We start from the raw sequence: 16,080 nt of genomic DNA on the forward strand, positions 1-16,080 counted from the left end.
TCTAGTAGACCTGAAGAAAGAGCTGCAGGACTTCAGGAAACTATTAAGGAAGCGGTGAGTGTTTCCAGGGCAGGATAGTGGCAAGACAGCTGCTTCCTGTGTATGGCAGGGATGACTGCTTATCCTTCACAGAACATCTAGTCAACCCTTCCTGTTTCCATTTGTTTGGAGTCACCATATATAAGGATTGATCAGAGTGCTCTGTTAGAGGGAATAGGGATAAGGTGCTAGCTCACTCCGGCAGGAGGTGCTGGCAAACCACTTATGTTACCTTGTATTGCAGTATTCTGCCTCGAGGGATCTGTCTTTCTCAGGATGAACTTTTTAGAGGACTGGCTGAAAATGGGTAGAAAGGTGCTGTGTATTCTTCAACAACAACCCCTTTGACCAGCTAAGGAGCACTGGGAATTTTTACATGTGCTCTAGGAGGTGGTGCTGGGTGCTTTAATTAGTGAGCTGTGCTAATTAAAAGCACCCGCGTGTCACGTGTATCAGCATCCCCAAGCGTCTCTGTGCTGAAAAAATGGCAGTGGGGTGCCATGAACTAAAGTTCATCGAACATATTTTATTTCAAAGTGTCCCGCCGCCATTTTTTCAGCACGGGGATGCCCGGGGACACTGATACATGTGACATCGAAGGCTGCTGGAGCTTGTCAGTTTTCGTGTCCCGGCAGACATGATTAATCGAGTCTGCTCTAACATGTTGGATTTCCAGCGAGTCAGAGCAAGCTCCCAGCATGTCTATAGGAACCCAGTGTGTCCCAAAAATGTCCCAACCAGCTTCATCCCAATTTAGTGTGGGATGTGGCCTGCAGAAATGATGGGGAAAGAAAAGTGACAGAAGGGTAAATGAAGGGAAACAAGAACTTCCTGTTCACCATCTAAACTCCTGTTATCTCCTCTTCTGTTTTTTAGAGGCCCACAAGCTCCTCGGAAGAAGGACATTGACATGGAACAGGTCTGGCAATTGTTGCTGCATGCAGATAAGAAGGATTATGAGAAAATTTGTTTAAGGTATGGAATTGTTGACTTCCGTGGAATGCTAAGGAAACTTCAGCAGATGAAGAAGGACAAAGAGGACAAACAAGCCAAGGTAAGGCCAAGCTTGAGAAACCATTACTGTTGAGTGAGACTTAGAATGCTAAATACAAATGAACCTTTTGGGCAACTAAACAGGATGTAGGCAGAATTTAAGCACCTAAAGCACAAAAAATGATCCATATTGATCCTAGTCCAGGAACTGGAGAACTGCCCATTTGCCTGAAAAAATCCCCAAGTGCATCGACTTGGGTGGCATGCTCAGAAGCAATCTAGAATGGTCACAAAGGCATCTCACTTGTGCTTAATCTCTGTTGCTTCCATACTGGTGTGGGAGATGCCCTGAACCTTGTCTAAGTCTCTGCCCTCTTTGGCAGGGATTCTGTTCCTTCGTGGTTGTCTAAGTGGCCATTTTGCTTTGGTTTTCTACATGGTATTTTTGGCACTTATGTTCAGGTAGGAATGCTACTGCTGGACACAGAAGCTTGTACATGTAGATGACTATGTGCTTGCGTATCTAGGCATGCTTACCAGCAGTAAGGTTATGGTGGTGGAAATTCCCATGTTTTAATCCCAGTAACTGAGTAGATAAGAGATTTGCCTGGGAAGCTGGAGACTTATGCTCTCAGCCTCTGTCACCCAACAGGGAGTCTGAATGTTGGTCTCTGAGGGTGCCTGTAGACATACTGGGAGGCTGTTCTGACATACTGTAATTACAGTGAATTAGAGCTAATTAGCACGCTTCAGCCAGCCTCTAAGTATCAGTGTCCCCATGCTTCAAAATGGTGGTGGGGGTGCCTTAACTAAAGCTCGTTTGGCGAGTTTTAGTTAAAGCGCCCCAACACTATTTTGAAGCATTGGGATGCTGATACATGAGACACTGCGGCACTTTAATTAGAGTGGCTCTTGGAGCCACCCCCAGGGCACGTGTGAAAATGCCCTGACTTTCCAGCACAGCACTTTAACCACCACCGCATGGGGTCAGGAGTTATCCAAACCCATCTCACCTTTTTTTTTTGAAATTACCATCCTGGTCAGCCAGGAGAGGGAGGTATGTGGGAGATACTGGGTCCAGAGGGAGGAGAGCAAGCCGGAGGGTTTGTGGCTCAGTGGTGCGACTGCCCAGTTGGAAGGGTGGAGGGCCTGGTTCTAGCCTGGAGACTTGCTCCTCATGAGGCAGAGACTCCCCTCTACACTGCTGTCCTCTAGTAAATGCAAGGGACAGAGGCTCAGCTACAAAAGGCTTTGGATATGGTCTGGTCTGGTCTGTGATGTGGGGGTTAGGACACTATGCTAGGAAGTGTGAGGGACCCAATTCAACCCCGCTCTGGCTGGGGGTGGTCTGGAGATATCCAGATTCTGAACCAAATGCCCTAACCATCTGGGGTTAAAACATGGGAGGGCAGTGGTCTTCCACCTCCTGAGTCTGACATCTGCCTGTCAGGTATTTCAGACTGACTAGGTTTTTAGGTCTTAGACACCACTATGAATTTAAAAGAAGCACATGCGTGTAACTGGGTATGTATACAGCCAGTGCCCAGTTCATAGCCTATCATGCATGCAGTCATCTACATGTGCAGGCTTATGCATCTAGGACTACAATTCCTACCTGCACACAAGTGCTAAAACTGCCATATGGATGACTAAAAATGTCTGCTTAGACAACCTGAGAGGAATAGAAGTCCACCTGTGGTGGCACACTAATAGCATGCATGTAGTTGCACAGCTACTAGAGAAGGAGGAATCCACTTCTTGTCCACTAACCTACTGGTTAGAGCACTTGTCCCGGATGTGAGAGACCTGGCTTCTAGGCCTTTTTTTAACCTGAAGGGGTTCAAACATATATCTTCCACCTCATAGGAGAGTGCCCTAACTACTAGGCCAGGTGGAGTCATCCTCTTTTCTGTTCAAGCTAGGCAACTGTACTGCCAAGAGTGCAATGTTTATAGGGGCAAAAGGAGAACAAGTGAGTGCATCTTTTGTGACCAGTAATGAGGACACTCTTCTGAGAGGGTTTTTAGTACCTGCTGGGAACTTGGATGCCTAATCTGTCAATTTAGATTGTTCTCCTAGGGCAAGATGCTTAGCATTTAGGTACTGTGGTACCTAAGGGGAGGCATCTTCAAGATCGGTTTGGATCTGGCCCTAAGTCACTTTTTGAAAATGGGATCTAAGGTCCTTGGTATTTCTGAACATCTTACCCTGGGATCAAAAAAACAGAGAAGGCTCAACTCCAGTCTAATATGGCTGTAATTCTTGTTGTTTACACTTACTTCTTTTGAATATATTGGTAGAACTGGGCCTAAAGATCCCATTTTTTAAACCTTGGAGCTGTATTCTATATTTGGGTGGTTACAATGAGTACCACCGAAGTGCTGATTTCAACATTCAAATATAGAATTTAGGTTTTCTAACATGGAGAGATATGTTAGAAACTTGGACCAGTAATGACTGTTTAGTGTATGAAAGACCCAGAGGGATGGCATATACAATCCACTTGTCTACCAGAGCAAAACAACTGAGAATTAGTGCTGTTCCTCTTTTCTACACTGATGAAATAGTGAACAAATCTACACCAGGTTGATGGGAGCTCTATCAAAGCCAGCCCCATCACGTACCATGTGCTTGTATCTGTTCTTCGCAGTATATCAACAGTATCAGAAACCTGAGACACGTCAAGGTCAACAAGGAGGGAAATGCTATGTTTGATCTAGAGATGGACCTGAAAGATCCCCAAACCAGAATTTACTTATACAAGGTAAGGTAGAGATGGGCAGGCTTGATCAAGCCAAAGAGAGACTATAAGGATCACTTAGATATGTGATATTTCTGATTTACTAGGCAGCGATCAAGAGGAGACAAGTATCGCCTTAGAAAGTGCCCTTCTGTTAGCTCTGCTGCTGCATTAAGGAGCAAAACTGATATTGGACTTTCATCCAACCCTCTTTGCGGGGTTCAAATAAAGTGGAAATGTTTAGGTTTTTTAGGGTTTTGCTTGAAAATGTCTTGTTTCTTCAGGCAAGAGGCAAGCCATGATTGCTGTTTGGAGACTCAAATCAAAAAGTCAGACTAGTCTGATTTATTTCAACAGTCATTATATCCCTGTATAGCTTATCTTCCTTTGAAAACGTTTCTCAAAATATGCCTAATTACAGAGCTTCACAAGCCATGGTCCATAGATTACTGGTGAGCCACAGAGAATATGCTGGTCATCTGTGGAGATCTGAGCAGTCACATAGTGCTGAAGGCTTCCTCGCTGCTGCTGCTACACACAGCATTGAGGAACGCATAACACCATAGTCAGTATTTTCCTGATATGTCTTTCATACCTAAGCAGTTTCTCTAGCTGCTTTATTGATATAGTGCAAATCCACTACCAGTATGACATTGTAACAAAAGTGCTAATATGATCCTTGGATATATAAACCAGGAAACAGTGAGTAGGAGTACAGGAGTATGTGTATCTCTATATATAGCACATGTTTTTTTTTTAACAGTAAGGGTGACTGAACTTTGGAACAAATGCACAAGGGAAAGGTGAAATTCCATCTCTTGAAGTCTTGAGATCAAGGCTGGGTAACTTGCTGGAATATATGCTTAAATAAAAGAAAAGATGTTTGGCTCAAGCCTAGAGTGCTTGGGAAAATGTTCTTGTCACCTAAATTCTCATTATGTAGAAGCTCAGAGGAGATGGTCTGATGGTTTCTTCTATCCTTAACATTTATGAATCTGTGAATCAAGTTGGTGGGGACAATGGTTTGTGTCTTCCCAAACTGGAGGAAGCACACTGTATATGACACACATAGAAGGATGGTCAGCCTACAAGCAATTCCATGCTTGAGGAGGTGGTCCATACTATGAGAAAATCTGTGCAACAGGAGCAGTTTGCATATTAAAAATTACAAAGAAACTAATTAATCAAGCCTCAAAGTCCTGTGGGAGTTGGGCAGATAAAATTATTTTTTTCATTCAAGAGGGAGGGTCTGTATAAGACTGATTGTGAAATCGATTTTGTAAGTGCTCACCGTCTGTAGCCATGCCTGCTATAACATCAGAGTTCTGCCAAGCATGTGTTTGACGTAACATGTTTGAAGTGACTTGGACATCTGGAGTTTTCATATGTTAGAGACTGAGCTGTGCACATTAGTATGTTGTATTTAAGAATTCAGAGTGAGCACAGGCTGACCATTGCATTGCTGTAGCCCGGCGGACTGAATCTTTTCTTCCCGTAGGATGGTGAGATGATCAATTATGGATTAAATGATGACAACATAAAACACTGCCTGAAACAGGTAGGGAAAAAGTACAGTTTCATCATCAATGACCTGAAGCCAGAAGATGCGGGTGTGTACCAGCTGAAAGTAGAAGATATAGATGTCTTTTCAACTGAGCTGGAAGTTGACTGTAAGGAGCTGAGCTTTCTGAATATGCATTTTGTATGGCTGTGATAAGAACTCACTTTAGGCAGGAAATCTAATATGAGATCAAATCCAAAATTCATTGGGAAAGCCCAATGGCCACTGAAGTTTTTGCTTTTGTCTGCTGAAACAAGAGCTTTAATGTTCTGACAACACATTAGGACAGGATGAGAAAGGGTAGGAAAGCTGCATGAATGGAGGGGGCAGTGGACTGCATCTTGGGAGGGGTAGGTTCAATTCTCAGCTCAATGCAGACTCCAGAAGGATCTTATACATGTCACTTAACCTATATTGTGTCTTAGTTCCCAGCTGTAAAAACTGGTAAATAGTCCCTCAGTTCAAAGGGGTGCTTTGAAGGCTCCAGTCCATTACTGATTGCAATGTGTTCAGTTGGCACAGTAATAAGTAACTAGCTGAATCATAAATGCAAAAGCGTATTTTTGAATTGCACAGAAATAGGGATTTCCTTTTTTTCTACTTCAGCCAAAGCTCATTGATTTCAAACCTTTCTTTCTTCCATTTGGCCTTTCTTTTGTTACATCTTTCTATAAATAATAAGTAAATTTAGTTCTGGTGAAACAAGCAGCAATCCTCTCTTCCCTGCTTCTTCCTTAACATTGGGGCCCTCGATCCACACTTGAAGAGACCATTTCTTATGCTCTCAGTTCTGTCTTTATAAGGAAACAAATGTAGTCTGAACTTGGCCTTTGGGGACAGGAGCGGCCTCTCTTTCTGTTTCTTGTGGGGAACATCAGACCACAGAGGCCTTACGGAGGGACTGGCAACTTGCAGCTGCCCCATGATGATAATTTTCCATATTGACCTCCAATAGGAGGGAAACACCACCATACTGCTTCTGGATATGTTTAGTGGCACCCCTGCAGGTAAAAAATAAAAGTAAATGGCTTGTTGGGGGACATGTAGCCTTCTTATTGCACAGCTTCACAGACCTGAAGAGGCTTCTTCCACTCCAACAAAGCTTTTCTTCCTAGAAGACATGAGATGCCCATGTGCCTAATAGCTTTTGCTTTGCCATTACAGCAATTCCTGTCACATTTGAGCACCCGCTCAGTGAGGTGTGTTGCTCTGAGAAAGAAAATGCTGTCTTTGAGTGCAGCCTATGCAGCCCCTGTTATGATGCCATGTGGTTACACACAAACAATCCCATTGACAATAATGACAAGTATGAAATCTCTGTCTCCTCTGATGGCTTGAACCACAAGCTGATGATCAAAAATGTGCAGCCTGCTGACAAAGGCACTTATACTCTTGATACTGGCATCTGCTCCTCTAGCGCCTGCCTTTTGGTGGAATGTAAGTGAAAATCTATTCTTCCCTTCGTTTCAGTTTTACTTGCTTATGATGTACTTTAACAAAATATTGTGCCTTAGAGTCGGGACAGATGTAACATTTAAAGAGCTTTGAAGTGCAGGTGCTTGGAGTGTTTCAGTGGCAGAAAGATGCACAGTCTCCTGTTGCGTCCCACTTCCCCCATCCCAGCTAGAGCACTTCAAAATTTCTGCAGGTGCAAGAGTGGGAAGAAGAGCTGACTGTCGGTGAACACTCCCCTGGGTGCTCCACTTCCCTTCTCCCAGAGGCCCCACTTTGTGGAAGAGGTGCAGAAGTGCATGGGGCCTCATGGTTTCGATAGGGGATGCAAAGGGTGAGCAGTTGCTGGCAGTCTGCTCTGATGTCCCCTCCCCTCTTCCCTCCAGGATGGGGATTTTTAGCTTCTGCATATACATTTGATTCTGTAACTCCTGGAGAAGGTGCGGTGCAGGATAGAAAATGCCCATGGATCTCTGGTACCACTTCAACCTTTCATGACAGGTTGGCTGATGACTAGTCCATCCTCAGCTGGTGGGCACAAATACCCACTTAAAACCAGGCCATTTCAAGGATTTAAGACTATCTTAGGATACCTGTATCAGCAAGTCCAACCATTTTTTTAGGCCTCCCTCAAAGCAGCTTATTCTATTGATACTAGACAAAGCTATCCAGCCAGAGGCCTATGGTTAGTTTATAGGCAAGGCTTCTTGTTAAATTGAACACAGCCTGAACCAGCTTTTCATTCCAGCTCCATCACACTTCGTGGTAGGAAACAGAGCCCTTAGTTTAGTATGTCCCTAGGATAACAGTCAGAACTGCTAACAGCCTTACAGGGCCACTCATCTCCAATGGCTGCTGGTGACTGCTGGAAACTGGTGCTTCTTAGTTGTCCAACACTGATCTCTGTGAGTTTGCTTTAGTTCGCAGCCCTTGGCAGCTGGCTGCAGGCAGATGACTCTCAGCAACTTTCTTCCTGTGCTTTTTATTTCCCAAGGAGTCTCTCTCCTTAGTGGCTGTCCAGATTAGCCTGGATGAGATTCCAATATAATTCCCCAAGTGAAATATGTGACGCTCAGCAAAAGGGTCTGGGCAGGGGACCAGGCATAGAAAGTTGAGAAGAGCATTGAATATTCAGCTTCAAGTGCCATAGCAGATTTTAAAGGGGTTCTTTCCCTTCTTGTCAACAGCCAGCCCTTTCCTGCTAACAACCCCCACCCCCATTCCATAGACCAGCACCTACAATGCTAGTTGGGTTAAGTCTGATGATCCTCAGGCTAAACACCTCCATACCCTAAAATAAAATATTAATTGAAGACCTCCTTGAGCTTCTTGAACTTGTTGACCTCTGGGGCTCATTGCAAAGGTCCTCTTTTTCCAGATGATTGAGAGAACTGTTATTGTGAAGATATGGACTTGAGCAAGAAGAGAAAATTGTAATAGAAAGTCCTAAACTGCTGCACTTAGGATTTTTTAAAGATGATCTCTAAATACATTATTAAATCTGAAAGTGGGAATGGCCAAAAAATTATACAAACTTCTGAAATCCTCAAAAAAGAAGATTTTCTTTCATGGTATCATCTTTGAACATATTTCCCATTCCAAAGTAGTCTGTGCACATTTTTTTTGATTACCAGTGTATTACTTTAGCTCTTTATTCACTCTTTGCTGCTTCTTTTTTCCCCTGTAAATGATTTATTTTACAATCAACAAACACTACATCTACAATACAGCTGCCAGAGGAAAGAGAAGACAGGTTGAAGGAGATGAAACGGATAAAAAGGGACGGCAGATGGATATGTTATCTGATAAAGAAAGTGTTAAGAAGCTTCGACAAGGAGAAGGTCCTGGGGACAAACATCACTTTAGAGACACTGTCATAGACAAAGATGGACTATATGGAAGTGGCCTAGATGACAGCAAAGGACGTTACAGCTCCTCAATGGGTGCTGATGGAAGACATGGATATTTGGGACAAGATGGGCTGGCTGCTGGCAGCAGAGATGGAAAGATGGGGACAGGGCAGTTTTCTGCAGTAGGGATAGATGGAAACTTAATGGAAAATGCAAGTAATATTGGCGGATTTCCTGGTGATGAAGGAGGCTATATGAGAGAGATTTATGGCCAGGAGTCAAAGTTAGGCGACTCTGATAGTAGTGGTAGATTAGCTGGAGAAGGGGTTAGGGCTTCTCTTTATGGGAAGGAGTCTAAGCTAGGTGGAGCAGGAATAGGAGGGGCAGATTTGTTGGGTTCTTTACTTGACAAGGATTCTATGGTTGGCCGATCATCTGCTGGTGGTGGCGGGAGGTTAGGGGGGACAGGGGAGCTGAGTTCTCTGGGTGAGGGAGAGTCCATGCTAGAAGGTGTTAGCGCTGCATTAGGAGGCTCAGGAGGGTTCAGTTCTCCCCATGGCAAAGATGCTATGTTAGGAGGTGTTGGTGCTGGTGGCCATGCTGGATTTCGAGGAGCAGAGGCCCTAGGATCCCTCTTTGGTAAGGATGCTGCCTTAAGTGGAACTAGTTGTGGTGCTGGCTTAGGTGGTTCAGGGCTCACAGGTTCTTCCTATGACAGAGGTCATATATTAGGGGTTAGTGGCACTGGTGAGGGAGTAGGAGGTGCTGGCAGCATGGGTGCTTTCTCCAGCAAAGATGCCATGTTGGGTGGAGCCAGCGTTGGTGGTGGGCCAGCAGGTCCAGGGAGAATGGGGTTGCTCTATGGGCAGGATTATAGATTAGGTGGACCTGGCGCAGGGGCTGGATCAGCAGGTGCTGCAGGAATGGGTATTCCTCATGGCAAGGATGCTGTGCTAGGTGGAGCTCATGCTGGTGTTACTGGTAGTGGCTTATGTGGTTCAGAGTGGTCTCCTGGTATGGAACACAGTGCCATTGTGGGTAGTGTGGGTACTCGTGGTGCAGGGAATAGTGGTGCTTTTTCTGGCAAAGATTCTATGCTAAGCGGAGCCACAGCAGGTGGCATTGGTGCTCTGTCTGGTAGGGCTGGTGGTGGTCAATTCAGTGTTGATGGTGCCAGTGCAGGTTGTGAGCATGTAGTGGGTGCTCCTTATAGTAAGGACAGTGCAAAAGACAGAGCTGTTGCTGGTGTTACTGGTGGCTCTGGTCAAGGTGATGTAGAAGGAATGGGGTCTCTCTCTAGTGAAGGTGGTATTTGGAGTCAAGCTGGTTCTGGATTAGGGGGTATGGGGTCTCTCTATGGTAAGGATGGTGTGCTGGGTGCTGGCTTAGGTGGTCCAGGGGTCACAGGTTCTTCCTATGACAGAGGTCATATGTTAGGGGCTAGTGGCACTGGTGAGGGAGTAGGAAGTGGTGCAGGGGGACTAGGGGTCCTGCAAGCTGAGGGTGGTAAAGTAGCTGGAGCCATGGCTGGTACTGGTGGAGCCAGTCCTGTTGGTGACAAAACAGGTATGGGGTTGCTCCAAAGTGGCAGGGGCACAGTAGGTGGATCCAGGACTGCAGCTGGTGCAGGTGGTGCAGGGGGAAAGGGTTCTCTGTATAGCAAGGATGGTCTGCAGGGTGAAGTTGGTTTTGATGCTGCTGGTGCTGCTCAAGGAGATTTGGGCGGCCTGGGATCTCTGTATGGTAAAGATGGAATGGAATATAGTGCTGGGGCAGGTGCTGGTGCACGGGATGGAAGGGGAATGGGCACTCTTCATGGTAAGGATGGTGTGTTAGGTGTTATGGGTGCTGGCAGTGCTAGTGGAGGTGGGTCAGGGGAGATAGGGTCTCTCTACAGTAGGGACAGTAAGCTAAGTAAAGCTGGTGCCGCTGGGGTTGAGCTAAGAGATATGGGAGGTGGAGGGCATCTTTATGGTGAAGATGGTTTGCCAGGGAGAACCTGGACTGGTGCTGGTGCAGCTAGTGCTGGTTTTGTTGGTGTGGGAGGCCTGGGGTCTCTTCATGGCCAGGATGCTCTGCTAGGTACAACCAGTGCTGCTGTTGATGGAGCTGGCATCAGGGGCATGGGGTCTCTCTATGGTAAGGATGGTATGCTGAGTGGAGCTGGTGCTGGCGTAGGTGGTGCAGGAGACATGGGATTTCTCCATGGTAAGGATGATGTACTGGATGTATCTGGTGTTGGTGGTACAGGTGCAGCGGGGGTGGGGTCTCTCTATGGTAAGGATGGTGTGCTGGGGGCCGTTGCAACTGGCGTAGGTGGTGCAGGAGGCATGGGATTTCTCCATGGTAAGAGTGATGTACTGGATGTAGCCGGTGCTGGTGGTGCAGGTGCAGGGGGGGTGGGGTCTCTCTATGGTAAGGATGGTGTGCTGGGGGCCACTGCAACTGGTGTAGGTGGTGCAGGAGGCATGGGATTTCTCCATGGTAAGGATGATGTAATGGATGCATCTGGTGTTGGTGGTGCAGGTGCAGGGGGGGTGGGGTCTCTCTATGGTAAGGATGGTGTGCTGGGGGCCACTGCAACTGGCATAGGTGGTGCAGGAGGCATGGGATTTCTCCATGGTAAGAGAGATGTACTGGATGTATCTGGTGTTGGTGGTGCAGGTGCAGGGGGAGTGGGGTCTCTCTATGGTAAGGATGGTGTGCTTGGGGCCACTGCAACTGGCGTAGGTGGTGCAGGAGGCATGGGATTTCTCCATGGTAAGAGAGATGTACTGGATGTATCTGGTGTTGGTGGTTCAGGTGCAGGGGGAGTGGGGTCTCTCTATGGTAAGGATGGTGTGCTGGGGGCCACTGCAACTGGCGTAGGTGGTGCAGGAGGCATGGGATTTCTCCATGGTAAGAGTGATGTACTGGATGTAGCCGGTGCTGGTGGTGCAGGTGCAGGGGGGGTGGGGTCTCTCTATGGTAAGGATGGTGTGCTGGGGGCCACTGGAACTGATGGAGGTGTTGCAGGAGGCATGGGGTCTCTTTATGCCCAGGATGGTATGTCAGGCAGAACAGGGGCTCATACTGGTGGTGCTGGGAAAATAGGGTCACATACTGGCATGGCCTCTGCGCTAAGTGGAACTGGTGAGAATGCTGGTGGTGGTGGTGTTGGTGGTCGAGAGGGGACAGGGTCCCTCTATGGCCAGGCTGGCATATTAGTTGGACCTGGTGTTGGTATGGGGGATTCAAGGGGACTGGGTACTCTTGATGGCAGGGGTGCTGTGCTAGGTGGAGTTGGTGCTGTTGTGGGTGGAGTAAGAACTGCAGCAGGTAAGGGTCCTTTGGCTGACAAGAATGCTGTGTTAACTGCATCTGGGGCTGCTGCAGGATTAGGAGGTGAGGAAGCACTGGGTTTGCTCCGTAACAAGGATGCCATATTGAAAGGGGCTGGGGCTGGGGCTGGTCTGAGTGATGCGCAGGGACTGGAGTCTCTCTCTGGAAGGGATGCTATGCTACGTAGAGCTCGTGGTAGTGCTGGTGACGGGTTAGGAGGTGCAGGCAATCTGGGTGCTGTCCCTGGACAGGGTGGTAGAGGTGGTGCTGATGGTAGATCAGGAGGGTTGGGTTCTGTCTATGGCAAAGATGACATGTTAGGTAGCACCAGTGCTCTTACACAAGCGGGTTTAAGTGGTGATTGGGGCATGGGAACTCTTGATAGCAGAGGTTCTGCGGTAGGTGGTGCTGGTGCTGGCGCTGGCATGGGTGGTGCCAGTGGATTGGATTCCTTGCATGGCAGAGGTTCTGGGCTTGGTGGAGTAGGACCTGGGAGTGAATTCAGAGGAGCTGGAGGCATGGACTCATTTGATGGCAGAGATACTTTCTTAGGGGTAGCTGGTGCCAAAGGTGGAAATAGTGGTTTAAGGGGCTCAGGTTCTTCTTACGAGAGGGATTCTGCTTTTAGTGGGACACATGTTGATGCAGGGGGCAGATTATTTAATGAAGTGACTGATGGGAGGAAGTCAGGAGTTCCTGATGAAGGCTGGCAGGGTTATGAGCCAATGTCAGGCCTTCATAGTGGAGCCTTTTCTGGAGACCGAAGAAGACAGGTGTACGGCCTTGATGCCAGTGGACTGAGTGCAGATGAAAACTTGGGGAGTAGAGACAGGAAAGGAAGAGAAGGACGTTTTCCCCAAGATGATCTGAGAGGTATTTAATTTTTTATTAATAGATTACTTGTTGCTTTTGCTCTGTTTTATATTCCTACTATTTATGCTCCCAATACTTTGGGGAGGATGGGTAGACTTGTGGTTCAGATCCAGGAGTGAGTGTTTGTATGTCCTACGTGCTATTCCTGGCTGCCACAGATTTCCTCTGTGATCTTAAGCCAAGTCACTTGTCATTTAGAAGGGGTGAGAACTTACTAATTCAAAACTCCATTTCTAGCTGAACTTGATGGGGCTAGAAGAGGAGACTTTTGAAAATTTTGGTGCTAATATGTTTGTGTTTCATTTCCTACATCTTGAAATGGGCATAATTTGATCAACTCCCAGGAAGGTGGGAAGAATGTCTATAAGGGCCCTAGCATTTAAAGGTATGATGAGTTCTGATCCCTGATCCCAACAATCATACCTTCTGCCATGCCACACATGCATGGGAGGAAGGGTGATTTTGTGATAGGGGATCAGATCCAAATTGGGCCCTTTCTACTTGCCAGTACTGGGGGAATCCAGGATTGTGACCTTGTGCTTCCCTGGCACCAGCAAGTAGAAAGCTGGGTGTCTGCAGGTCTAGGGCCAGGGCTGGCAATCAGCTGACTGTTGGCTCCAGCCCTGGGACCACACTGGGGTCTTGAGCCATCCCCAGCGCAATCTGAGGCTAAGGCTGACAATTAGATCTGGATCTGGCCCTACCATGTCGTCAATTTAAGGTGCCAAACAAATCAGCCATAACAATGTTCTACATTCATAACATGTTAATTGTGGAATAAATGTAACATGTAGATGGGGCCTTAGAGTGCACTAGACAATAGACCTATATTAATGACAGCTGTTGTATTTATTTTGTAGTCATTTATCTGGGACCCCTTTCTAACCCCAGCTCTAACAGACTCAAATTGGACTTGCTTAGGAAATATATTAGTTCCCATGTATTTTCATGCATCATGTCTATAGTTCTTTGACATCTCTCAGTAATTTAAATTGGATCTTTTTTTCCTTTATTTTTTCTATAATTACTTAATGCAAACATCTCAATTTTCAGCAGTCCTAAGAAACATTTCATGCAATGTTTTTGTTGCATTTTATTAAAATATGATCTTCAGAGGTCTTATTTATGTGAGTGGCCCTTACCTAACTAGTGCCACTGAAGTCAAGGCAGCTACTCATGCAAATAAAGGCTAGTTAAGTTAGTAAGTGTGAGATTTAAAATGCTAGATATCTCTGTTTGGAGATGATTGTTTTTATAGAAAGGAAGGATTAGGGTAAATTTACACACTCACTATAGTACACTTGAAAACAAAGCATCTGTTAATGTATTTAGTCATCCATTCAATTAACTAGATTATTCCAGATCCTCAGCTGAAATCTATCAGCTTGACTCTATTTAAGTCAATAATGATTTAGACTGGCTGAGGATCTCACTCAGTGTTTTGGGATTATTACACAGTCAGCATTATGATACATTTTTGTTTAGGCAGGTGCCTCTTCCCTCCACCTGCCTGTGTATTTTGTGTTGAGATGTTTCTCCGCCAGTTTGTTCTCTTGTGCAGCAAAAGGTCTGCACATTTCTAGTGTGGGGTTTTTTTTTTTAACTTTCTTTCCTGTATGTTTAGAACCACGTTGCCATTTCAACAAACGATTATCAGATGTGCACGCCTTGAAAAGGAAGCCAGCTGAACTGTGTTGCAGTCTCAATAATGAGCAGATGGAAGGGACTTGGTTTAAAGATGGATTCAAGGTATTTGTTCAGTAGCTCATCATTTCCTCAAGGATGGAAGATTTCTTTAATTTGCAAGCTACAATTGTCATGAAATATTATGGCACAATCTTTTGTCATTCTGCCCTGCCTCTCTGCAGTGGGGTCTCTTGAAATGATCCCTCATTTTCCACAATAAGAAGAGGCACTAAACTAGCCTGCCTGGCCATTCAGTGCAGCCTCAGTGCAATTATACAAGAAGCTGTTTGCATCAAGCTTCCTAGTAGGACGTGGATAGGATTCCTCTGTGCTCTCAAAGCAGGACCATTTGCACTCTCACTGGCACTAAGAGGCTGCTATGAGTTTTCCTTTTCTTTTTCCTTACCTTGAGCATTGAAAATCCTTTGAATCAATGCTCAGCACATGCTAAGACCACACAAATCTGATGCAATGTCTGAATACAAGGCAGGAGAATAATTCAGGTTGCAAGGAGACGGAGGCTAAGACTGCAGGAGTTCAGAAGAAAGGTGATCCATTTACTGACAAGGTTTTTAGCTGTAGCTTTGGCCAGGAGAAAGAGGTCTCAGAGATATTATTACTGGTTTAGAGCCTGATCCGAATTCCATCAAAGTCAACAGAAAAACTCTCTTTGACTTGAATGGACTTTGCGTCAGTCTATTAGTGGTCATATACCAGTCCATCAGAGCATATATGTAGTACCACCAGTTAAATAATCAATAAATAATAAGCAATACTGACCAAGATATAGGCTGTTTCTGGAGTGTAATAACCAGCTGAAGTGGAATTGAGAGTACAAGGCACAGATGATAAACTCTAGACAGTCACTGATCTCTTTGAAATGCCCAGTTTTTTTCTGCTAGTTGCCATTATAAGTAAAACAGGCACAGACGTAGGGCCAGATTGTATTTCACCTACTGTGCATCTGAATGGACTTATGCACCTAAGTGTGATTCCCCCCCACAACTTGCTCGAGTCCCTGAACATCCATAATTGCACTTGTGCAACTCAGTGCCATCTGACCCTTAAGACTGAGGCACAAAACTGCAGTGAGGAAGGGTAGGACCGATCTACTTTTTATTTTAGCAGTTTTTCAGGGGTTTGAGCAAAGTGGAATACAATTGCATTTAGGAAGCTAATAGGTAGAATAGAGTCTAGCCTGTGATGATCAGTTTAATTTGGCACATGAACTGTTTTCCTATATACTAAATCCAGTCAACAAAGCAAACATCTTCTTGCATGCTTTGTTAATCTTTTGGTCTGTGCTTGATCTTTCAACAGTTTGAAATGTTGAGATTCAAGTGCATTTTGGTGCTAGATTTGATGTACTGCTTAGCTAACCAGAGAAGTGATTGCTGGCAGACTAAGGGTACCATAATATTTGTTCTGATGGCAAAGAAAGTGTTAGAAGGGTTTTTGTGAGCACCTTATAAGAACTGGCCCAAAATTTCCCACTTGCATTTTTTGATGAGTAATGACACTTCAGATGAATAGAAAGATAGTTAGTTGTGTTAGTCTGAAGTCAG

General features: G+C 45.6%; 1 protein-coding gene across 5 annotated transcripts in view; it reads left to right on the forward strand.

The window, feature by feature from the left end:
- The window catches only part of IGFN1 (immunoglobulin like and fibronectin type III domain containing 1), a 63,537-nt gene that overhangs the window by 23,789 nt on the left and 23,668 nt on the right, over positions 1 to 16,080 (forward strand). For all 5 annotated transcript variants that reach the window (XR_016439017.1, XM_090026317.1, XM_090026314.1 and 2 more), the window contains 7 exons: positions 6 to 54; positions 916 to 1,093; positions 3,683 to 3,796; positions 5,271 to 5,442; positions 6,498 to 6,770; positions 8,516 to 12,829; positions 14,454 to 14,578. Coding sequence is in view for 4 of the 5 variants with exons in the window: in XM_090026317.1 (XP_089882443.1) it covers positions 6 to 54; positions 916 to 1,093; positions 3,683 to 3,796; positions 5,271 to 5,442; positions 6,498 to 6,770; positions 8,516 to 12,829; positions 14,454 to 14,578 (5,225 nt within the window). In the remaining variant the exon portion in view is untranslated. The remainder of the gene's footprint in view (positions 1 to 5; positions 55 to 915; positions 1,094 to 3,682; positions 3,797 to 5,270; positions 5,443 to 6,497; positions 6,771 to 8,515; positions 12,830 to 14,453; positions 14,579 to 16,080) is intronic.

The sequence above is a fragment of the Crocodylus siamensis genome, chromosome 13 (assembly GCF_052110815.1).
Source record: "Crocodylus siamensis isolate JL-2025a chromosome 13, ASM5211081v1, whole genome shotgun sequence".
NCBI lineage: Eukaryota > Metazoa > Chordata > Crocodylia > Crocodylidae > Crocodylus > Crocodylus siamensis.